General features: G+C 42.4%; 1 protein-coding gene across 6 annotated transcripts in view; it reads left to right on the top strand.

Moving 5' to 3' along the window:
• LOC137335203 (DNA (cytosine-5)-methyltransferase 3B-like) overlaps positions 1-25,675 on the top strand; it is a 218,830-nt gene that overhangs the window by 41,637 nt on the left and 151,518 nt on the right. For all 6 annotated transcript variants that reach the window (XR_010966358.1, XR_010966357.1, XM_068000424.1 and 3 more), the window contains exon 3: positions 22,514-22,625. Coding sequence is in view for 4 of the 6 variants with exons in the window: in XM_068000424.1 (XP_067856525.1) it covers positions 22,514-22,625 (112 nt within the window). In the remaining 2 variants the exon portion in view is untranslated. The remainder of the gene's footprint in view (positions 1-22,513; positions 22,626-25,675) is intronic.

Below are 25,675 nucleotides of genomic sequence, written 5' to 3'. Positions count from 1 at the left end.
AGATGTAAACATCACAATGAAGACACTGAAGATTAAAGATGTGAACAATTCAGCAGATGATTATTGAGTGACAGGCCAGTAGCAAAAGCTTTCTTTCTGGTTGGGAAATGGCAAGCTGTTGTCACATTTCTACTTCAACCCTGTGGAAATCACATTTAGTGTGGGACAAAATGACATGATAGGAACGCAGTTCCTAAGGGGTTATTGTGAGGACCGTCCTCAGTTGGTTAATGTTCTTGGAGATATTAAATTACCTGTCTGAGGCATGCACTGAATAATTTACAGCTGAAATCCACAGGGGATTTGTACGAGGCATTTATACCAAATTGACGTGAATTATTCCACTTCACAGGCCCAGACAAACCCAATAGAGCAGAAGTTGCCTTTTTGCCATGGATCATTATGGACCTGAGCAGTTGTTTCCTCAGGAGTGTTTTTATACGACCATTCTGACTTATAACTCTACAATGTGCTTCTTGTACAAAATTCCATCCTTGAAATGGGCTTTAACATCTTACAAGTGCATTTAAGGGGGAAAGCAGAACATTGAAACAAACCTATTTCTTACACATAAGAGAAGGTTGAAGATTTGTAATAACCTTTAACCCTGTGCCCTCATTTAAAAAAAAACTTATATGGGAGTCTTTTCCATGAAACAAATGTTGTGGTGAAAGCAAAGGATTATAACGAATTGTCTTGTTCTGCAATGGTTGTCCTCAACAGTGAATTTCCCGGTTCATTATTCATTGTATTAATTCAGAATCTTGAATGATTATTTTATAATGGTGAACATCATGTAAAATCACAGTTTGGTCTTACACTTCAAAACATGGACCAGTTGCACCTGGAAACACACAACAGATCCATTAACATCTAAAAACAGAAAAGACAGGCTAACAAAACTAGAACCTGGAAGATGAGTAATCCCTTCATAGGACTGAACAAAAAGAAGGGGGGGGAGACCAACAGGTAAAAGTAGAATTGTGAGTGCTAACTCCTGTTACATAGAGGTGGTTAATCAGTTTAATGGTCCCCAACCAGGTGTGATCCTGACATTGCTGTGGCTTGCCATTTCAGCCCCCTCCCCATTCCCACTCTGACCTTTCTGTTTTTGGCCTTACAGCAGTGTTCCAACCAAGCTTAATGCAAATTTCAGGAACAGTGGGGTAAGTTTTACAATATGGAACTCCTGCCACAAAGCTTAGCACAAATAAATATTAATGTACCTTTGACCCAAATTCCTGAGGTATGTGTTTATCGTAAAGTTTATCTCCTGGGCAGTCTGCAGCTCTTTGTTCTCTAAAGAAATATGGGAACAGGGTGGGTAAATGTGATTAGAACTATTTACTCCCAAATGGCTTGTTTTCATGTAACTTCTATGTATTTCTATGTTCTGAGGATTGACTTTGGACTTTAGGGTTTTTCTCCCCTTTCTTGCCCATTTACACTTCCTTCTCTGTTTTGGAGTTTTTTTTTGTTTGTGCATCTTTCCCATGCTTTTTCACTGTTGTACTCAGCTATTTTCATGCCCTTTTGTCCGTTAAGTGCCTTTTCCTTATCTTGCTCAAATGATCTTTGTATATCAACAACTGACTCCTCCACTTCTTTCTAGTTTTCAAAAAATAACAGAAAATGCTGAAAATACACAGTAGGTGTGCCAGGATCTGAAAAGATTAGCGGCAGGTGAACACTTTGATATAGGCCTTTCAAAACACCTGTTCACAGACCATTAAACCAAACGCACTTCTCTCTTTAACTTGGGCTATCACAGCTGGCTTTGCCTCTACCTGTGTTTTTCTTCCCCCCCACCCCCCCGCCCTCTTCCACTTTGTTAAGTCCTATAAAAGGGGCTTGACTATCTTCTGGTTTCATGTAGGCAAAGAATGTAGGCCCAATATGTTAATTATTACAGATGCTAATGGATCTGCTGTGCAGTTCTAGCATTTTCTGCTTTCATTTTAGATTTCCAGCATTTGAAGTTTTTTTTTCTTTTTATCTACCAGTTATCTCTGCCATTTTTGAACTCACAATAAAAGTGATGTTGGTTCAGAATCTAGTTTAATGCTCCAGTGCAGTACTGAGGGTGTGCTGTATTGTCAGAAGTGTTGTTCTTCAAATGGGACATTAAACTGAGGTTTCATCCGCCTGTTCACATGAACATTAAAAATCTCGTGACGCTGTTCAAAGAAGAGCCACGAGTTCTCCATGTCCTGGCCAGTATTCCTTCCTCAATCAATTCGACCAAAAAGAGATTAACTGGTCATTCATTTCATTGCTATTTATGGGACATTAGTGGCATAGAATAAGAACTTTTATATATTGGTGCTTGTTTAGTTTAGATCATGGGAGACATCACGTTTACACTGCTAAAACCTCCTCCCTTATCCTGGTAGCAGAATTGTTGACATACATTTTTATACTGATGTATGATTTTGCTGTTAGGTTAAGAGAGCCAGTTTTAGTTATGTGAAGGTGCCTAAAGATTGCAAGTTAGCTTACATAAGATGTTTGATGACATTATACGGCATAGCATTGAGACTGCATCTGTCAAAGTCATAAATTACATCCTGTGCAACTATGACCATGATTCTTCTTAACCTCTTTGTCATCTTTGACGCTGTTGACCACTCCACTCTCCTGCAATTCATTTCTATAGCACTGCCCTCTCTTGGTTCCACTCGTATCAGTTCTCCTATACCCTCTTCATCACCACCAGTGCACCCCAGGGGTCCATCCTTGGTCCCTTCCTCTTCGCCATTTATGTGCTACGTCTTGGTGATAATTTCTGGAAGGATGGGGCCACATGTATGCTGATGATGCCAAGCCTTACCTCCTACCTCTTTTATTGAACTACAGGCTGTTGATATACTCTCCCACCACCTGCCTGACATCAAGAGCCAAATTTTCTGTAGTTTATTGTCAACGGAACTTTTCAGCATCTGCCAGCAGGACTGGAAAGCCTTTCTCACCTGTATCCCTTTAAAATTCTTTGCTAATGTTTAAACGAGGGAGCGAAAGAGAAATGGTTTTAATCCCAGCACAGAAGTAACGCTTCTGTATTTCCTTTACACTGGGTTTGTGTTAGAATCATTTCAACTAAAAATTTTGCAAAGTGTGAAAATTGTGTGATGTTAAAAAAGTAAAGTAGGCAGGACCTGATACCTATTTTGTAGGGAGAATGGACCTTTGTAAATGACTGGTGCATCAGAACCCATGATTTCATCAGACAAGGGGTCAGGCAAGTGACACGAAAAGAAAGGACAAAGAACCACAGAATGTAATGAGCTGTAAATGAGGATTAAGGAACATGAATGTCTGTGATTATGCTGCATTGTGGTGAGTAGGAGGAGACACTGGAGCACTGAGTAATCAGATGTGCATGAAGGTGCACACAGTAGAGGGAGTAGCTAAAATTAGTTGTGCAAAATTGATTGTAATTACCCTAAGACAAGAGTGTGCAACGTACAGGAGGATCTATATGTTTGGCTAGTTGCCACTGAAGAGAGCAGAGCTCAGCATCAACTGCTGGATACTAATCTAAGTGTTCAAACATAATGGACAAACTTTCTGGGAATTGGGATTACTTTGCCTTAAAAGTGCTACACCCTTTAGTTGAAATAAAAGGGAATATGCAGTAAATGGGAATATATTGAGAGGGATAGAGGAAGTGAAAGACCTTGGAGTGCATGTGCACAGGTCCCTGAAGGTGGCAGTACAGTTGATTAAGTTGTGAAGAAGGCATACGGAATGCTTTCCGTTATTAGCCGAGGTATAGAATACAAAAGCAGGGATGTAATGATGGAACTGTATAAAACAATGGTAAGGCCCCAGCTGGAGTATTATGCGCAGTTCTGGTCACCACATTACAGGAAGGACGTAATTGCTCTGGAGAGAGTGCAGAGAAGATTTACAAGAATGTTGCCAGGGCTTGAAAATTGCAGCTACAAGGAGAGATTGGATAGGCTGGGGTTGTTTTCCTTGGAGCAGAGGAGGCTGAGGGGTGACTTGATTGAGGTGTACAAAATTATGAGGGGCCCAGATAGAGTAGACATGAAGTACCTGTTTCCCCTAGCGGAGAGTTCAAGAACTAGAGGCTGATTGGTGGAAGGATTAGAGGGGACATGAGGAAAATCTTTTTTACTCAGAGAGTGGTGGGTGTATGGAATTCGCTGCCCGAATTGGTGGTAGAGGCAGGGACCCTCAACTTTTTTTAAAAAGTACCTAAAGTGCTGTAAGCTGTAGGGCTACAGACCGGGTGCTGGAAGGTGGGATTAGAATGGGCACCTGGTTGTTCTTCGAGCCGGCGCGGGCACGATGGGCCGAATGGCCCCCTTCTGTGCTGTATCTTTTCTATGGTTCTATATAGGTACTTTTACATTTAAGTTGGAGATCTTGAGAGAGCAACACTCAGATATGCAATTTCTTTGCTCCACTCTCCTCCATTTCTCTTTTTTTTCCCTCCAGCCAATCCAAATCAGGGTATATTAGAGGCCGGAAAGCCATGATTCATGGGTAGAAGGCACTCAAACCTGTCTCCATGTGTTTCAATTTAATTGGAGACTTGATGATAGAAGATCCTTAGTTTTGTTTAAAAAAAATGCCATCAATTGTAACCAAACAGGTACTGCACTCCTGCCTTTGACTTCTCCAATTTAAAAATGTCTTTTGTTAGGCCGAATGTGCTTTAGGACTCAAATAGCAGAGTTAATGTAAGCTTCAAACATAATTTCATAGCACCTAGAAATTCTACAGGATAGTAAGAGGTTTCCAGTAGGAGTTTCTCCATACACATTTATGCCATAGGCAAAGTCAAAGTGAGTGTAGGTTAAACGTAACATATGGAGAATTTTCTAGTCTTGTGGATTGCAGGATTTTGCCTTTTAGATAGTGTTCCTTAATGATTGGAATTGGCTTGCATGCTTTATATTTGCATGACTGGAGACTATTGACTGCATGACTATGTTGTTATGACGTTTTTCTCAGCTGATGTCCAGCTGAGCAAAACTTCAGAACAAAACAGCAACAAATGAAAAGAATAATTCACCTGTCCAGATATAGAATATAAATTCTAATAATATCAGCAGATCTCATGTGGTGTTGCTCATGGCAACTCAGAAGATGCAGCGTACTCCAGGGGTCCATCCTTGGTCCCTTCCTCTTCACCATTTATGAACAGGACTGGAGCATTACATCATGTAATGCACAATGTATTATTCTGCTACCGAGGTGAAGTTGTGTATAACCTCACATGCCCCTTTAGGTCCACAAGCTCTAATTGCTGTAAATAGGTACATCATGAAATATACCCTTAGGTCAGTTATGGAGAAGTTTCTCTGTAGATTGATTGTTGCTTGTAAATCTTTGGGGCTGCTCCCCAAAATGAGAAGAAACTAGCATGTAATGACTGGCTTTCTTTCTCTTTTTGTTTGAAATGTGACTCAGAAATTTGCATGTGTGACATCTAAACTATGTTATGTGAAGTGTGACAGATATATCTCAAATGGATAGGTTTGAATCATAGAAGTTTTGAAAAAAACATTGATTTGAAAGTGTCTCCATTTCCCTCCTCCTTTCTAAGTTCTCATATCTCAATAGAGTGCTCTCTTGCATCCTGTGGGAAAACATAATTGTTAGTGACTGGCAAATTGTTCCTTTATCACCTTCATCAAACGCAGCAACAAAAGGAATTATTTCCTGTTTTTAGAAACACCATTCACCAGTTGTGTCAGATAAGTTTAATGCCTGTTTTATATCTAGGTGAAGCTCCAGAAATGTACTGTAGGATGTATGTTGACCAGGATAACTCTACTCCGGTTTAGGTAGGGATCTCACAGACACGATAAGATATAAATTTATTAGTCCAATTTTTTTTAAAAATTCATTCTTAGGATGTGGGCACTGCTGGCAAGGCTGGCATTTATTGCCCATCTATTGCCCTTATAAAACTGAGTGGCTTGCTAGACCACTTCAGAGGGCAGTTAAGAGTCAACCACGTTGGTGTGGAACTGAAGTAACATATAGGCCAGGCCGGGTAAGAATAGCAGGTTTCCTTCCACAAAAGCTTAACAGAGTGTTACAGTTATAGAACCAGCATAATGCTATAATACCTATTCCATTACAAGTATCACATACTCACAACCTGAGATACCTTAGCTGGGTCAATAATAGGCATCTGTTCTCCCAAGATGCCAACTAACTAGTCTTATTCAGCTTATTAATGTGGTTTGCTGATGAACCATGCATGGTGTTTCTATTGTGTGATCAGATTTACCTGATCTATAAAGGGATTATTGCTGAGCAGACTGATAACAGCTTTATCTTTTATCGAAAGTTTCAACCATGAGTTTTACTCTATATCACATCAGCAAAATCCTATTAACTCTGCTCTTGAAACAAATGAACCTCTTATGTATAAAGATTTGACAGCATGTGGCTTATTTCTCAACAATGTATATATCTGTTACTGAAGTCCTTGCACCCCCTTGGGCGGGGGGTGGGGGGGGGGTGAGAACTTTATTAAACATGACCTGAAAACAATAATCCTTAAAGGTTTCTCTACCTCAGAGGTGCAGCTGATCTTAAAGAGTACAACTGTTAGGAAAACCTACGAGCACTGTTACTGATGCCTCTCTGCTAACTGTTAGCTTAAGCATATGTTACAAACAGCATCATATTTTTTCCCCACCAGCAAGTAGCATTCATTGATAATGAATTGGGCATGGACAACATCTCATGCACGTGCCCTAAAACATAGGTCACCTTCACTGCCGCAGATGAAAAACTTCACCAGCCCCCGGTCCTAAAAAATTAAATTCTAATCTATAAGCCTTCATTGCAGTACTGAGGAAGTGCTACGTTGTTGCAAGTGCCGTCTCACAACTGATTCCCAACTGACTGGTCCGTTAAAATTTACCATAACAGATAATGCTTTCCACCCCAGACTGGTGCGAAAATAGATCATACCTAATGCAGCCTAAAATGTAATTAAATTCCAGAGTTCCTGAAAACATGACAACACCAACAACTTGCAATTATTAAGCGCCTTTAATGTAATAAAACCTCCATTTGAGTGGGCCTTCATATTTTGGGCAAGTATTGTGGCTGCACTTATCCTGAATGAATGTCTGTCTGACTATCTCTCTTTCTTTATTTATCTAGCCATCATTTTCTGCCACAGCTAATCATAAGTAAAATCATGGGCAAATTTCTTGCAGCTAATATGCATAATTCTTGCAGATGATTGACATGCAAATTTCTTAATTTTTTAATGAAACATCACAAGTGAATAGTACCAAGCACAAATAAAAACTAACTTTACTGGGTAAAGTAAAATTTCAAACTCATAGTTAAAACTAACATTTATATAACATAAATTTATCTCTGCAGTGTTCTAAATCTTTGCAAAACATTTCCTCTGTGAGGCCTATTCCTTGCACGTATTTTTGATGTATTTTTGTTTCCAGTCCACCCTCAACACTCCACCTACTATATCTCACTCCCAATGTCACTTTCAGACCCAACCTTCTTGATTTCTTGCTCCCCACACCAGCTCACAACCCTGGTCCCTTTCAATCAGCTCCAGCTGTCCGCCTGCTGTCTCTGGCTCAATAGTACCCTCCCTCTCAGTTCCCAGATTCTTCATTAACAACAGTGAGGCCCAGCTTAGTGGCTACACCACTGGATAGCTTAATTCAAGCAGCATAAAGGCAACTAACTGTACACCTAACCCCAGCAGGAAATATATACTTAAAACATTTCACTCTGATTTCCACGGCCACAACAGCCCTTAAAATGGAAATGAAGATCAGAGTGAAATTTTTAACGCGTTTTTCTCTCACTGGCACTCTGATGTGCTTTCACATTTACTTTGTTTCCGTTAACCTATCTGGCTGTGGTGCCGCTGAACTCTGTCTTTTTCTCCACCATGGCAGTCACAGTTGCTTTTTACTTTTCTCATTCTAGCTCCTGCTGCTGCTCTTGGGCATTGTAAACAATTTTACAACACCAAGTTATAGTCCAACAATTTTATTTTTAATCCCACAAGCTTTTGGGGGCTTTCCCCTTCCTCAGGCGGTGTGGAAATGACATTTTCGAATCCTTAACATTTTAAGATCACAAAACAATGCCTGGTGATTACTGCCCGTTGCCAAGGCAATCACAGTGAGCAGACAGAAAGGTGTCACCTAAAAAGGCCACCGAATATACAAACCCCCAAAAAAAAGAGAGAGAGAGAGATAAGGAAGACAGTCAATGACCCGTTATATTAAAAACAGATAACATTTATTCGCTGGTGGGGTTACGTGTAGTGTGACATGAACCCAAGATCCTGGTTGAGGCCGTCCTCATGGGTGCGGAACTTGGCTATCAATTTCTGCTCGACGATTTTGCGCTGTCATGTGTCTCGAAGGCCGCCTTGGACAATCTCACAATGCTCCACTTTTCCAGCTTCCACCCTAACCACGTCAAAGAGGCCATCCCCTATGGACAGGCCCTGCGAATACACAGGGTCTGCTCAGACGAGGAGGAACGCGATGGACACCTACAGACGCTGAAAGACGCCCTAGTAAGAACGGGATATGATGCTCGACTCATCGATCGACAGTTCCGACGGGCCACAGCGAAAAATCGCGTACACCTCCTCAGAAGACTAACACGAGATGCAACCAACAGAGTACCCTTCGTCGTCCAGTAGTTCCCTGGAGCGGAGAAACTACGCCATGTTCTCCGCAGCCTTCAACATGTCATCAATGATGACGAACACCTCGCTATGGCCATCCCCACACCTCCACTACTCACCTTTAAACAGCCACTCAACCTCAAACAAACCATCGTTCGCAGCAAATTACCTAGCCTTCAAGAGAACAGCGTCCACGACACCACACAACCCTGCCACGGTAACCTCTGCAAGACATGCCAGATCATCGACACAGATACCACCATCACATGAGAGGACACCACCCACCAGGTGCACGGTTCATACTCCTGTGACTCGGCCAACGTTGTCTACCTCATACGTTGCAGGAAAGGATGCCCCAGAGCATGGTACATTGGCGAGACCATGCAGACGCTGCGACAATGGATGAACGGACACCGCGCAACAATCGCCAAACAGGAGGGTTCTCTCCCTGTCGGGGAACACTTCAGCAGTCATGGACATTCAGCCACCGACCTTCGGGTAAGCATACTCCAAGGCGGCCTTCGAGACACACGACAACGCAATATCGTCGAGCAGAAATTGATAGCCAAGTTCCGCACCCATGAGGACGGCCTCAACCGGGATCTTGGGTTCATGTCACACTACACGTAACCCCACCAGCGAACAAATGTTATCTGTTTTTAATATAACCGGTCATTGACTGTCTTCCTTATCTCTCTCTCTCTCTTTTTTTTGGGGGTTTGTATATTCGGTGGCCTTTTTAGATGACACCTTTCTGTCTGCTCACTGTGATTGCCTTGGCAACGGGCAGTAATCACCAGGCATTGTTTTGTGATCTTAAAATGCGAAGGATTCGAAAATGCCATTTCCACACCGCATGAGGAAGGGGAAAGCCCCCGAAAGCTTGTGGGATTAAAAATAAAATCGTTGGACTATAACTTGGTGTTGTAAAATTGTTTACAATTGTCAACCCCAGTCCATCACCGGCATCTCCACATCATGGCTCTTGGGCATGGTAGTGTCAAGTTGCTTAATTTTTCCCAGCTGCTCCCTAACCCCAGTTCTGACAGACTACAAGATTCTCTTCCTCCATGCTACGAGGATACACCAGCCCCCTCCTAAATGCTTCTAAAAGATAAACCAGCAGATAAACATAACAAATACATTACTGAATTAAATTCAGTCCTTTTGCCATTAGCAAAGAATAACTCTGTTGGTTTTCACAGTAGTAAAGTCACATTTATTAACTGAGAAAACAATCCACAATTTTGTCCTGATGAAGGGAGGGTTGTTAGCAAGTAATCAATAAAAACAAAAGGGAATCATCTCCATTTGAAGTAGGCACCTACACTTGAGAAAGGGTTTGTGTGTTTTTCCTACACACAAAGACATGCTGCTAACAGAAGCCCGATTTTAAATTTGCTACATGCTTGGCCTAGTTACAGATTCATCTAAAATATAAAATATTTTATGAATTGAAACTGGTGGGTCCTGGGAACCATCAGTTACCTCCTCATAGCTTCCTTACTGTTGCAAAGTGCCAGGACACAAACCCAAGTTTTGTCAAACCCCAGGACTACTTCCCTATTGCTACCAACTAAAGCATGCTGAAAGAGATTCGGGGCAACACTAGAGCACTGAGCTTCTGAAACAGATGTTGTGAACCTATAGAACAATGTGTGGTACAGTGGAAACTGACAGACTGATGGTGTGAAGCTCATAACAGATAACAAAAAAACATAAAAGGAAATCCTCAGTAAAAAGTTATAGTTGCTTGAGGAAAAGTCAAAGACGTATGCAAGGTAGGCACATAGCCCAGAAAGCGCTACAGCTCGAAGTACGCCACTGAAGGTAGTAAATTATTGTGAAAGAATACTGTTCAGATTACCCTAACACAGGGCAAAAAGGAGTACAGGAACAAAGTGCGATAGAGGGTCAGTGTTTCAACTGAAGCAAATAATTAAAAAGGAAAATTTAGAAATGCAGAAGTATTTGCCAAAATGGAACATACCACTTATTTCCAAAAGTACAGCAAATCTTTTAGTAAAATGCTGATGCTAAATCAAATCACAAAGCCATCTTGGATGATTACACATAGCAGTTAAAGTCAGTGAATCTGAGGAAGTGTGCTCAGAGTTCATGCCCTCCATAGATTGAAGAGAACCACTGATGGAATTTAAGATTTGAAGAGTTTTGATAAACTGGAAAAGTTCAGAGCAGCTTTGCACGCTGATTCCATATCTCCCACATGTATCTAAGATTGTGAAACATTTTGGCCTAGAAATTCGGCCCCGCAATGCCTGTTTTCCAGGCGCTAAAAGGCCACCTGAGCATCCAATTTGGTGGGAAGGAAGCGCACGCTCATTATGAGCCGGAGGTGCGCCGCCCGCCATATTGGTGAAGGCCAAGAAATCGGCGTGTAGTACCCATGCCTGAAACAGGGGTTAGACCCTTTGCATATGCAAATAAGGGGCCTAACGCCTGTTTGAGGCCCCCACAGCAAGTTTGGTTTGTTCTGAGGCAGTCGGCACCATGCGGCCTAACAGGCAGTCCTTAAAGGGAGGGGCCTGATCTTCAAGGACGCTTTGCTGGGTGGGCTGCCTCTTACTCTCCGCAGTTCGTCCGCTTCATGAAATAAGGCCTGAGGTCCAATATCAGGGGTGTCTCAAGCCTCACCATTCAGGTGTAGGGATTGCAACCTGTGCCCCCCTTACCCCCTACCCCCCCCCCCCCCCCCCCACTGCGCACACCTGAATTTGTAGGCCTTGATTTTTATGTTTCTGTCAAGATGACTCAAGTAGGAATTAACAATAAATGTCTTCTGGCTGTCTATGACAACCAGTCACTGACTTTAATTGCCATAATCTCCCACTGACCACAGTTTTTGCTGTGGATTCTTGAACATTTTTATTGTTTTATAGTAAATGGTAAATCAAAATATTTTGTTTCTCTGTGCTTATCAGGGCTAAACATACAGTTCTACTTAAAGTGGCTATGACATGCATGAAGGTTTGCTATCACGAAAGCAGATAGTATAGTGGTGAGACAGTCATTGTGGGGGAACAATATCTGAATCTTCTACATAGTATACTGTTGCACCCCTCAATAGTTATGTTAGAGCAGGCCTAAAGCATTGGGCACTAGTCTACAATGGATTCATAATTCTGAAGTATTAGTGGAGTTGACAATGGATGTATAGCCCATTGATGACAGCATCCATCCTGCCCTGACAAACCAACCAATTTATCTGAAAATAATGAGAGAACAATTCAGCAAGATGCTCCATCTCAGATCCAGCAATTCTGCCACATATCCATAAGAGCTACGATTCGAAGCGGAGGCGCTTAGAAGCAGAGGCAATTAGAATGGTCAGCTTAGCTTTGTGATCTGCGATGGTGAGGGAGACTTGGCCACTTACATAATTAACAGTGAAATTATATCAGTCTTTCAATCTATTCCTTTAACTTGAGGTTGGGAAGGGAAATAAGATACAAATGCCAACTCCAAATATCAATCAAGGATTGAGAACACCTGCTGCAATCTTCAGATAAAGTATAAAGATCAGTACGTACAATGTTTTATTGAAACTACCTTAAGAAAACGAGAAAAGTACACTTTACAGCAGGTGGAAAAGCCATGCAGGGTTGTAATTGTAGTTGTTACCTAGTGATTGCAGTTGGTTTATTGTTTGCACATCTGCAGGCTTACTTAATTACCTGACCTTGTATAAGATGCCAAAATATGCTGTAACAGATGATGTTTGCAATTACATAATATTTCACTCTAATCTTGCATGGATGTTGTATGAAGTATAAAGTGACTTTTTTCCATATCTTGTTTTAAAACTTTTTGGCCACAATATTTATGGGGAGGTGGGGGGGGGAGGTGGAATGGGGGAATGAGGTAATTTGGGGGGAGCCCAGTAATCCCAGGGATGTGGAGATTCTGCCAAATTTAACCGGCAGTCAGGAGGGAGAAATCGGGGCTTGGTGGGGGGAGGGAGGCGACAGGCACGTATGCGGTGGGTTGGGAACGTGTTCCCCGTTTTTTCATTTTTAACCCCCCCTGACCTCTCCCGCCCATCGTGGGGGAAGGGTTCATATCGACCCCTTTGATTCAGAAGCATGGCTTTATTTACTTTAAATCTCTCCTCTTTTGATTTCTGTACACTTGACAGCACAGTAGAAGAGAATGGAGTGAACAAAATATTTCCTTGGATCACACCAAAATATTTTATAACTACACTATTATTTAAATAAAAATTATTCTCAGAATGTGGAAGTTGCTGGCAAGGCCGGCATTTATTGTCCATCTTTAGTAGACATGAGAAGGTGGTGGTCGGCCGCCTTTTTGAACCACTGCAGTCCGTGTGGTAAAGGTGCTCAGCAGTTTGATACAACTGAGTGGCTTGTTAGGCCACGTGAGAGGGCAGTTAAGATTCAATCCCGTTGGTGCGGGACTGGAGTCACATACAGGCCAGACCAAGTAAAGACGGCAGGTTACCTTCCCTAAAAGACATTCGTGAACTAGTTGGGTTTTTATGACAGTCCAACAGCTTCATGGTCACTTTTATTGATACCAGCTTTTTATTTCCAGATTATTTTTAAACTGAATTCAAATTCCCAAACTGCCATGGTGGAATTTGAACAGTCTTACCTAAGAACTCAGATCTTTGACACTAGGGATCAGCCTTGTGGCTCTTCCCTGGGCTGTCTCCAGCACTTGAAAGTCTCCCTTGTGTCTTGGTGACCAGAATTGGATGCAGTACTCAAAAGTGTGGTTTGACCAGACTTCTTTACAATTTGCATTCTATTGTCTTAGCTATGAGATACAGCATTGTTTTGGCTTTGTCAGTTGTTGCTCTGCATTGATTGGACAGGTTGAGCATCACCTACTAAGATTCCTAGGTTTCTTAGCTATTTGAACACCATTCATGGAGTACATGCTTTATTTCTTTCTTTCTTCCCATGTGCGGTACCTTACGCTTGTCTGCATTAAATTGAATCTGCCATTGCCTGCCCACTTCCATATTTTATCCAACACATTCTGTAATTTCTGAGCTGCCTCCTCTAATTCCACTGTGCCTTCTAGTTGGAATACCATCTGCACATTTCACCAGTTTGTATTGAGTTTCCCACAGCCTGGCCCCTCAGGATTGTTGCACGTGACTGCAGGACTCTGTGCTGTTGAAAATACAGGTACAGCCCTAATCTATGAATTACAGTTGAATTGGAAATTGCAAGTTGGCTCCTATTTGATATAGGTTGGATAATGCATATACTGGAGATTGTTACAAATCAAAGCCTTGCTAACTTCACAACAACCCTCGCATAAGGAGGGACAAGCTGAACAAGTAGCAGAGTGATATTGAATTGGTGACTCGTGTGGAGAAAAACCCCAAGGCCTGTTTCTGTGCTGTAACTTTCTATTAACCTATGACTATATGAAAAAATGTACTACAATTACACGAATGTGTAGACTAGTGTACAATCTTTCTCCTTGATACCAGAACTGAGAGGATATACTCATCAGGAAAGGCTGAACAGGCTGGGGCTCCTTTCTGTAGAAAAGAGAATGCTGAGAGGAGACCTGATAGAAGTCTTTAAGATTATGAAAGGGTTTGATAGGGTAGATGTAGAAAAAATGTTTCCACTTGTGGGGGAGTCCAAAACTAGAGGCCATAAATATAAGATAGTCACTAATAAATCCATAAGACCATAAGAGATAGGAACCGGAGTAGGCCATTTGGCCCTTCGAGCCTGCTCCGCCATTTAATGAGACCATGGCTATTCTGATTATTTACCTCAACTCCACTTTCCCGCCTTTTCCCCATATCCCTTGACTCCCTTGCTGATCAAAAATTTGTTTAACTCAGCCTTGAATATATTCAATGAATCAGCCTCCACAGCTTTTTGGGGTATCGAATTCCAAAGATTCACGACCCTCTGGGAGAAGAAATTCCACCTAATTTCGGTCTTAAACGGGTGACCCCTTATTCTGAGACTGTGCCCCCTAGTTTTAGATTCCTCCATGAGGGGTAACATTCTCTCAGCATCTACCCTATTGAGTCCCCTCAAAATCTTATATGTTTCAATAAGATCTCCTCTCATTCTTCTAAACTCCAATGAGTATAGACCCAACCTGTTCAATCTTTCCTCATAAGACAACCCTTTCATATCTGGAATCAACCTAGTGAACCTTCTCTGAACTGCCTCCAATGCAAGTATGTCCTTCCTTAAATAAGGGCACCAGAACTGTACGTAGTACTCCAGGTGTGGTCTCACCAGCACCCTGTACAGCTGTAGCATGACTTCCCTGCTTTTATATTCCATCCCCCTAGAAATAAATGCCAATATTCCGTTTGCCTTCCGGATTACCTGCTGCACCTGTATGTTGACTTTTTGTGTTTCATGTACGAGGACACCCAGATCCCTCTGTACCGCAGCATTTTGTAGTATTTCTCCATTCAAATAATATTTTGCTTTTTCCCACATTATATTCTATCTGACAAATTTTTGCCCATTCGCTTAACCTGTCAATATCCCTTTGCAGACACTTTGGGGATGATTTTAGGGGGGCAATTGCCGGTGCGTTGGGGGCAGGGGGGCTCCGAAAATCGTGGAAGTCCCGTTCAGGTTCGGATTTAGTAGTGTGCAACCTTTATTCAATGTTTTAACATAACTCATCAGTGTGTAAACATAAGGATGGGACCTGCATCTGTGATTTATGTGTGCGATGTCTGATCTCCATTCAGACTCCGTGCAGACAGCAGACTGCTATTTTCAGCAAATAACATGTACCAGCTACTTTAAGAGATTTCTAAGAAACAACCTCCCTTTAAGAGATTGAACTCCCCTTGGTAGTGGAAATTGCGAATTGCATTGATTCCACATGCAAGGCCCAGAATGAAATGCTGAATGCAGGTGAGTCCTCCTGCCAGCCGAAACTTGCGTCCTGCCTACACAGGGGTCACTGGGCGCGGGATGATAGCACATCACGCCACCCGCGCCCAAAAAAGGCCCATATCCAATTATTCCCTCTCTGTTCCTTCATCCAACTCATTGATATATATTGCAAATGGTTGAGGCCCCAGCACTGATCCCTGTAGCACTCCACTAGTTACAGATTGCCATTTTGAAAATGACCCTTTTATCCTGACTCTTTGTTTTCTGTTAGTTAACCAATCCTCTATCCATGCCAGTGTATTAGCCCCAACACCATGAGCTCTTATCTTGTGCAGTAACCTTTTATGTGGCACCTTATCGAATTCTTTTTGGAAATCCAAATATACTGCATCCATTGGTTTCCCTTTATCCACCCTGCCTGTTACTTCCTCAAAGAATTCTAATAAATTTGTCAGACGCGATTTCCCCTTCATAAAACCATGTTGACTCTCCTTGATTGTATTATGAGTCTCCAAATGCCCTGCTACTACTTCCTTAATAATGGATTCTAGCATTTTCCCAATGACAGATGTTAGGCTAACTGGTCTATAGTTACCTGCTTTCTGTCTCACTCCCTTCTTGAATAGGGGTGTTACGTTTGCGGTTTTCCAATCCGCTGGGACCTTTCCAGAATCTAGTGAATTCTGGAAGATTACAACAATGCATCCGCTATCTCAGTAGCCATTTCCTTTACGACCCTTGGATGCAAACCATCAGGTCCAGGGGACTCGTCAGCCTTTAGTCCCATTAGTTTACCTGGTACTTTTTCTCTAGTGATAGTCTTTAGTTCCTCCCTCCCCTTTGCCCCTTGATTATCTACTATTATTGGTATGTTATTAGTCTCTTCTGCTGTGAAGATAGATACAAAATATCTGTTCAATTCCTCTGCCATGTCCTTGTTTTCCATTATTATTTCCCCAGGCTCATCCTCTAAGGGACCAATGTTTACTTTTGCTACCCTCTTCCTTTTTATATACTTGTAGAAGCTTTTACTGTCAGTTTTTATATTTCTTGCCAGTTTACTCTCATAATTTATTTTCTCCCTCTTTATTATTCTTTTAGTCGTGCTTTGCTGGGAATAGGGAATTCAGGAGAAACTTCTTTACCCAAAGAGTGGTAAGAATGTGGTATGCGCTACCACAAGGAGTAGTTGCTGTGAATAGCATAGATGCATTTAAGGGAAAGCTAGATAAGCACATGAGGGAGAAAGAAATATGCTGATGGGGTTAGATGAAGAGGGACGGGAGCAGGCTTGTGTGGAGAATAAACGCTGGCATAGACCAGTTGGGCCGAATGGCCTGTTTCTGTGCTGTAGACTCATGTAACTCATGTTAAGTAAAAAAGATGCTTTACATCTTAACTGTTAATTGTTCAATGCCTGACCATTTTCTGGCTGCATTTGTAATGATTTTCTTCATGAAATAAAGTTTTTCTATAAGTTTAAAAAAATCATTCATCTTAAGAGTTGAAATTATGTTGATAAATTTAAGATGTGTTACTACTTTGAAACATAGTCTAACTTGTCTTTCTTTTATAATGTGCAATTAATTCGAAAACAGATATATACAGTTTTATTCAGTTTTGGGTAAGTTAGTTTTGGTGGCTGATAGTTGGTGACAGGCTTATGCTCAAATGCTAGTTTAACGTGGGATTTATTTACCTGAATGATACAGAGAAATATCATTGCTTCTGTACATTCAGTATTGATAACAATGGTATAAATGCCAACAACTGTTGCTAATTGATGATTCACTCATTTGCTAGCCCCTCCAAAAAAATTGGAGGCTCATAAAAGCCATACAGATATTTTGTTTTGCCATCCACATACATTATATACACACACACGCACACACACACACACACTCTGTGCTTCACCACTGATGGCCAATCTTTGAGCTATTACATGCCTGCCCCCTGGAACTCTCTTCCAAAACCACTTCGTCTTGCGATCTCTCTCTCTGTCGGCCTTCAAATGCCTAACAACCTACTCCAACCACAATCCTTTAATCCCTGCCTGGCATACACTCCTTTTTTAAAAATCTAAGATGTTCTTTTGTTAAAGGAGCACCATATAAACATGACATGTTATTAATTATTATACATTGGGCCTCCGTACTTAGCCTGCTGCTTTACACACTGCCACCTGGATGTTTTAGTCAACCATGCATGCAATATCTATTGTATATATAAATGTCTTGCATCTAGCATGTGTCCATCACACTTTGAAATGCCGCACTTTATCACAGATGTAAAATAATTTTTTTACAGTAGTTATTTCATGTTGGACTCTTATGACCTGTCAAATACAGACATTTACTATTGCCCTCAAATTGACCTCAGAAATTTTCAAGCAGCAGCAATTACCTTCGTTTGTTATTTAGTCCATTTCCCCATAGAGAATACTTGAGTAAGGGCCTTAAAGGGATAAGGTTGGTTAAGCACAGCTCCATCTTAGCAGCTGAATGTTACAATTATGCTGCAGACTCTAGACTACCCGTGAGTGATGGGTAAATAAATCCTCTAGTTATATTTAAAAACAATATTGGGAAAACTATTAATTTTTAATTGCAAACAATGTTAGAAATTCAATACTAAAAATTGGAAAAACCATAACAGGTTTATATATATATATATTCTTACGCAGGTACATACTTCCTGTTCACAGCCCTTACTTCCTGTTGTCACTTTTTTGTCACAGACTCATATTAACATTCCCATTATAAATTCTTCTGTCCACATTTGTAAAGGAGAAGCCCATGTTGACTGGCTCCTGTCACTATGCAATTACAGGCTGTGCCCAGTAGACGCCACTGTATTATCTTTTCTCACAAATTGCTCAAAATGCTTTCTGTAAATTTTTTATTGCCACTTTTTTGCTCAGTAATTGAAATTTCTAATGTCTAAAATAAGGACATAAACTATTAAAAAAAAAATCAAAAAATTACATATTTCACAAACATGATTACATTTATGCATTACATTTTCTTCTATATTTTTAACGCCTTCATTAAAGTTTTTACTTGACTGCTTCAGCCTCTCCTAAAAGCCTGAGATTAGACATGATATTTTGGCCCAGAGCCTTGACACTGTTAACTGAATTCAGACTGCACAGTCTGAGCATGTGCAGGATGCAGCAGTACCATTCAGTAGCTGAACTGTTGGAAGATTTTTCTTTAGATTCTAGCAATTATTGTTCAATTGTTTTTCAAAGTTGATTGAAGAAGAGGACAGATTTCAAACAATATTCAGAGTTACAAGTCTGCAGGACCCAATTGCTAAACATCAAATTCATTGGGCATGATTTTAACTCGGAAAAACGGGTGGTGGGGGGTGGGCAGTAAAAATGTTAAAAATCTAATACCCGCCCCTAACCCATACATTTCTGATTTTAATGGAGGCGGGACGAGGGGCGGGCGACCAACCTGCTCTCAGGAGGCGGTCGGTCACTGAAAGCTTTCAAGGAGGCTGCAGGCCTTTATTTTAACAACTTTTTTGTTTTTAACCCCTGGGAGCCGGGATTCCCAGGTCTTCTACTTCACGCCAGAGGAGGTGAGAAGGCCCAAAACAGCAGGTAAGTGCCTTTATGGCACTGCTTGTGGGCTCAGAGGAGCAGGAGTGCTTCCCCCAGGCCCAACAAACCTACCTGCAGCGACCCCCTCCCCCATGATCTTCCACCAACCCCCGCGATCTCCGACCCCCCCCCCCCGCGATCTCCGACCCTCCCCCCGCGATCTCCGACCTCCCCCCGCGATCTCCGACGACCCCCCCCCGCGATCTCCGACCCCCCCCCCGCGATCTCCGACCCCCCCCCCCGCGATCTCCGACCCCCCCCGATCTCCGCCCCCCCCCGCGATCTCCGACCCCCCCCCCGCGATCTCCGACGCCCCCCCGCGATCTCCGACCCCCCCCCCCCCGCCGCGATCTCCGACACCCCCCTCCACGATCTAACTCCGACCCCCCCAAAATCTCTAATCCCGACCTCTGATGATCCCCGGCTGGCCTGTCGTGTGGGAAACCGTCAAAAAAAAATAAAAGAAGTCCTTACGTCAACATCGTAAGGTCGTCCAGGAAACCCGTACTTCTGGGTTTCCAGTGAGGAATTTCCCCCCCCGCCGTCTTCCCGGACTCAGAATTAAAACTTAGGCCATTCTTCCCAAAGAAAGGCATGAATTAGTGCTGCCGGATACAGGATCCCACCATCCACTGATGTCAGGCTGTCCTTCCCCTAGCAATTTGTGTTTGGTTGTTTTTCAAAGTTAACTGAAGAAGAGGACAGATTTCAAACCCTATTCAGAGTTGAAAGACTCTGGGGGTCGATTTTAGAAGTAAAAAACGGGTGTGTTAGGGGTGGGGGGGGCGGCATTAAAAATGACTACCGTTTCAGACCCGCCTCCAACCCACCCATTTCCGGTTTTCACGGGTCGGGACGAGGGGCGGCCGGCCAACCCCCTCCCAGGAGGCGGGTCGGGCCTTAAAACCTTTCATGGAGGCCTCCGTTTTTCACTAATTCCCGATTTCAACCCGGGGGGCCAGGATTCCTGGGCCTTCTGTTTTACGCCTCGTTAAAGGAGGTGAGAAGGTCCGAGACTAACAGGTAAGTGCCTGGAGAGGCACAGCTCGTGGACCCGGAGGAGCAGGATTGCTTCCTCCAGGCCCAGCAAGTCTACCTGCACTGACCACGTCCCCCCGCCCCTGATCACGAACCCCCCACCCCCGCAATCATGGACCCCTCTGCCCGATTGCGGACCCCCCCGCCCGATCGCGGACCTCCGACCCCGATCCTCTGACCCTCCGATTCCGATCATCCCCCTCAACGATCACGGACCCCCGCGATGAGCCCCCGATCCCATCCCCCCCCCACCATGACTGACCCCTGATCCCATCCCCCATGACTCGGGACCCCCTGTGCCCACCTATGCCCCTTGCCCACCCGTGCCCCCCCACCTCCCATCCATACAAACAAAGACTTACCTGCAGATTTATCTGAAGACGTCCTCTCCCTGACTGGTCTCCCGTCCGACTGAGACCAGCCTGTCAATCAGCCGGTCAGTCGGACGGGAAACCGACAAAAAAAAATAAAAGACGTCCTTATGTCAAAATCGTAAGATCATCCGGGAAACCTGTACTAATGGGTTTCCCGACCTCAAATTGACTCCCCTGTCCCGTTCCTGGCTCCATTTTAAAATTGAGCCCCAGGAATCCACTGAGCCAACCCCCTAGTTGTGCTGAACCTCTGGTTCCTTTTCTACAGTAATGCTAGATCAAAGGACCCCTCCATTTTGCCAATCTCCAGCAGTCTCACTATAGTACTATCAATCTCCAGGGCCCCTGCACCAGTTGTAACAAAATCTGAGACCATTCTCTAGTGCTGCCAAAGTACAGGACTGCCCCAAATGCAGCTGAACTCCACTCCCTTTAATCAGTACTGCTCTAACTCTAACTTGTACATCTTACATACCACCTTGCTGTGTATTTTCAGTTTTAAAAACAATAAGGGATTCAAAATTAAACCCATTGGTAAAGGAATATATCTAAAATAAAGCCCACACATTTGCAATTTTCAAAGAATAATGCACAGAGTTGTGGAATTCAATCCCTAAAGCACTAAGAAAAATCCCACAATACCATTCCTGGACCTTCTGGACTAGTTTTGATTGCCGAAGGTGATTGGAGAGGAATTTCCCAGATTTTTTTTCCAAATTGGTCTTTTATCTGCTTTTTGGCTTCCCAGGAGATCACTTAGTTTCGGGAGGGGTAGGGTGTGTATATATTGTGATGCACAAGGCATCATAATTGTGTGGGACAGGCTGGATGGACCAGAGGGTATTTTCCTGTCCATCATTTTTCGTATGTTCTTATTTAATAAAAATGCAATTTGACTGATTCAGTCAATGTAAATTAGTGCCCGGTGTTATCTCCTACATGAAGCAAACATCCATTGCTTGAATCGTGTCACAAATGGGAGATAATTATCCCTACCTGGCTCTAAATTCACCAGTTTCCTAAACTGGTCCATTGGGCTCAATTTTCAAATGAAAGTCCGGGTGCATTGGGGGTGGGGGGTTGGGGGGGGGGGGGCTGCGAAAATCGGTAAAATCCCAATTAAAGCCGGCGGGACGATATTCAAAGAAGCAAATGTACCTCATTGAGGTACTTAAGGTACTTTATTTGTTACATAGTAAATAGTTACAACAATTTTCAACTTACCTGGGCGGCTTTCATACAGCTTCCGATTCATGGCTGGTGAAAGCGTGAAGGGCTGGATCAGGCAAAAATAAACAAAATAAATTAAATAAAATAACATTTCACAAAGTTAAAAAAATAAATAAACCTACCTTTCAAACGATGTCACCTGCACCCCCCTGCTCCGATGTCTGATGTCTCACCCCCCCCCCCCCCGATGTCTCATTCTCCGATGTCTCATTCTCCGATGACTCTTCTCCGATGTCTCACCCTCCGATGTCTTCCAATGTCTTCCCCCCCCCCCCCCCACGATGTCCGATGTCCCCCCATCTTTGTCCCCCCCCATGATCTTTGTGCCCCCTCCCACTCTCTGTTCCAGCGCCCGATAACATCTCTCTCTCTTTCTCCCCGCGCCCCCCACCCCAGCGTTGCAGCTCCTGTTGGCAGCCAGCCTGTCAATCAGGCTGGCTGCCGGGCGTGAACCCCGGAAACAAAATTAATGAGCATCAATTACCTCGCGATTGCGTGAGGAAAGGTAGGTTTTTCTTATTCAGGTTTGCCGTGTGCCCATTGACCCCTCCCCTCTGCCATCCTGCCGCCCTTTTAAAATTGAGCCCCATGTGTCAAATAAACTCTCATAGAATAGAGGTAAATAAGAAAATGCACACATTACATAAGAAAAGATCTGCTTTAAAACTTGACTATTTTTAATCTTATTTTATTTGCACAGCCTGTAGTGAATGGTGAAACCCACCAATCGGATCAATGGGAACAAGCAACACCACCCACTTCACAGAGTCCCAGCCCAAATCCGAATCAGAGTGGAACTGACAGTACTGCAGGTAAGAATTGTAGGAAATTCATGGTGTTGTATTCCAGCACTCTCACACTTCCTAGATTCCTGTGCGTTGAAATGTTAATTTATGATCCATAACCTTGGCATCCAGTTTCACTGTGAATGTATTAAAGGCTACTGGTGTAGATTAGGTGTTGATAGTTTTATGTACAATTTCTTCGGGATTGATGTTTATGGTTACTCAAAGTACTGTTGATACGTCTTTTGTACGGGACTTGTTTGGATAATGTTGTTGGTTGTTTCTTTGTGAGTCATGTGCGGTGGGTATTACTGTTACTGTTTGTTTTCTTTAATTATTTTTAAATCTTGTTTTCATTAAGTAAGTTTTCTTTTTTACTCAGTAAACTTTCTTCCTTTGTGTTCTTTTGTGATCTTTATTCTATTTTGAAGGCTATCTGTGATATAATTTAATTCTTTGGAACATGCCCTTTTCTTTTCCCTGCATATGCTTCCATTTCCAATATAGGTTGCATTAATCAATCATTTTTTTAATTTATTGTTCTGTTTTTTTTTCTCTATTGTTCCAAATTTCCTTAGGTCTCTTTGCCACCCTGCAGGTACAATGTAGTTAGTTTTGTTAAGTGGATTTTTGATGTATGTGTGGAATGTGCCCTTCATCCCTGTCACATCTCTTCTCCCTTGGAGTTGCCTTTGCTGCAGTAGTATTTATTGTGTGACGTGACACATGCATGTTTTCCTAGCTGGGAACTTTCAATGTACCCCTTGATTCAAGCAATGTAATGGTCAATTGGCCAGATCACTTAAAACAGTGAAGATGCCTACCATATAATGTATACTGTAAGGTTTTGATCATTGTATGAAGCTTGATAGGGAAATTAGATTAAAAGAAATGACGGTAGATAAGCAATGGCGAACATTTAAAGAAATATTTCATAATTCTCAACATTCCATTGAGGAATAAAAACTCCACAGGAAAAGTGATCCACCCATGGCTAACTAAAGAAGTTAAGGATAGTATTATATTAAAAGAAGAGGCTTATAATGTTGCCAAGAAGAGTTGTAAGCCTGAGGATTGGGAGAGTTTTAGAAACCAGCAAAGGATGACCAAAAAATTGATAAAGAGGGAAAAAATAGAATGAGAGTAAACTATCAAGAAATACAAAAACAGATTGTAAGAGCTCCAACAAGCATGTAAAAAGGAAGAGAGTAGTGAAGGTAAACGTGGGTCCCTTAGAGGCCAAGACAGGAGAAATTATAATGGGGAATAAGAAAATGGCAGAGACGTTAAACAAATATTTTGTATCTGTCTTCACAGTAGAAGACACAAAAAAAACATACTGGAAATTGTGGGGAACCAAGGGTCTAATGAGATTGAGGAACTTAAAGTAATTAAGATTAGTAAAGAAAGAGTACTGGAGAAATTAAAGGGACTAAAAGCTGACAAATCCCCTGGACCTGATGGGCTACATCCTAGGGTTCTAAATGAGGTCACTGTAGATATAGTGGATGGATTGGTTGTGTTCTTCCAAAATTCCCTAGATTCTAGATCGGTCCCAGTGGATTGGAAGGTAGCAAATGTAACACCGCTATTCAAGAAAGGAGGGAGAGAGAAAACAGGGAACTATAGGCCAGTTAGCCTGACATCAGTAGTTGGGAAAATGCTTGAATCCATTATTAAGGACGTGGTAACGGGGCACTTAGAAAATCATAATATGATTAGGCAGAGTCAACATGGTTTTATGAAAGGGAAAATGTGTTTGACAAATTTATTCGAGTTGTTTGAGGATGTAACTAGCAGGGTAGATAAAGGGGAACCAGTGGATGTAGTATATTTGGATTTTCAAAAGGGATTCGATGAGGTGCCACACAAAAGGTTGTTACACATGATAAGTGCTCATGGGGTTGGGGGTAATATATTAGCATGGTTAGAGGATTGGTTAATGGTCAGAAAACAGAGAGTAGGAATAAACGGATCATTTTCAGGTTGGCAGGCGGTGACTAGTGGGGTGCCTCAAGGATCAGTGCTTGGGCCTCAGCTATTTACGATCTATGTTAATGACTTAGATGAAGGGGCCAAGTGTAATGTATCCAAGTTTGCTGATGATACAAAGCTAGGTGGGAAAGTAAGCTGTGAGGAGGACACAAAGAATCTGCAAAGGGATATAGACAGGTTAAGTAAGTGAACAAGAAGGTGGCAGATGGAGTATAATTTGGGGAACTGAGAGGTTATTCACTTTGGTAGGAAGAATAGAAAATCAGAATGTTTTTTAAATGGTAAAAAACTATTAAATGTAGTGTTCAGAGGGATTTGGGTGTCACTGTACACGAAACACAGAAAGTTAACATGCAGGTACAGCAAGCAATTAGGAAGGCAAATGTTATGTTAACCTTTAAGAGGGTTGGAGTAAAAGAGTAAGGAAGTCTTGCTGCAATTGTACAGGGCTTTGGTGAGACCACACCTGGAGTACTGTGTACAGTTTTGGTCTTCTTACCTAAGGAAGGATATACTTGCCTTAGAGGCGGAGCAACGAAGGTTCATTAGATTGATTCCTGGGATGAGAGGGTTGTCCTATGAGGTGAGATTGAGCAGAATGGGTCTATACTCTCTAGAGTTTAGAAGAATGAGAGGTGATCTCATTGAACCATATAAGATTCTGAAAGGACTTGACAGGGTAGATGCTGAGAGGGTGTTTCCCCTGGCTGGAGTGACTAGAACTACGGGACATAGTCTCAGGATACGGGATTGGCCATTCAGGACTGAGATGGGGAGAAATTTCTTCACTCGGAGGGTTGTGAATCTTTGGAATTCTCTATCCCAGAGGGCTGTGGACGCTGAGTCATTGAGTATATTCAAGGCTGAGATCGATAGATTTTGGGACCCTAAGGGAATCAAGGGATATGGAGATTGGGCAGGAAAGTGCAGTTGAGGTAGAAGATCAACCATGATCTTATTGAATGGCGGATCAGGCTCGAGGGGCCATATGGCCTACTCCTGCTTTCAGTTCTTATGTTCTTGTGTTCTTACCAAGGCATACTTTACTAATCAAGAACAAATAATTAATTTAATTAACATCT

The sequence above is a fragment of the Heptranchias perlo genome, chromosome 19 (genome assembly GCF_035084215.1).
Source record: "Heptranchias perlo isolate sHepPer1 chromosome 19, sHepPer1.hap1, whole genome shotgun sequence".
Classification (NCBI taxonomy): Eukaryota; Metazoa; Chordata; class Chondrichthyes; order Hexanchiformes; family Hexanchidae; genus Heptranchias; species Heptranchias perlo.
Note: the sequence above shows the minus strand (reverse complement) of the source record. Positions and strands in the feature narration are given on the sequence as shown.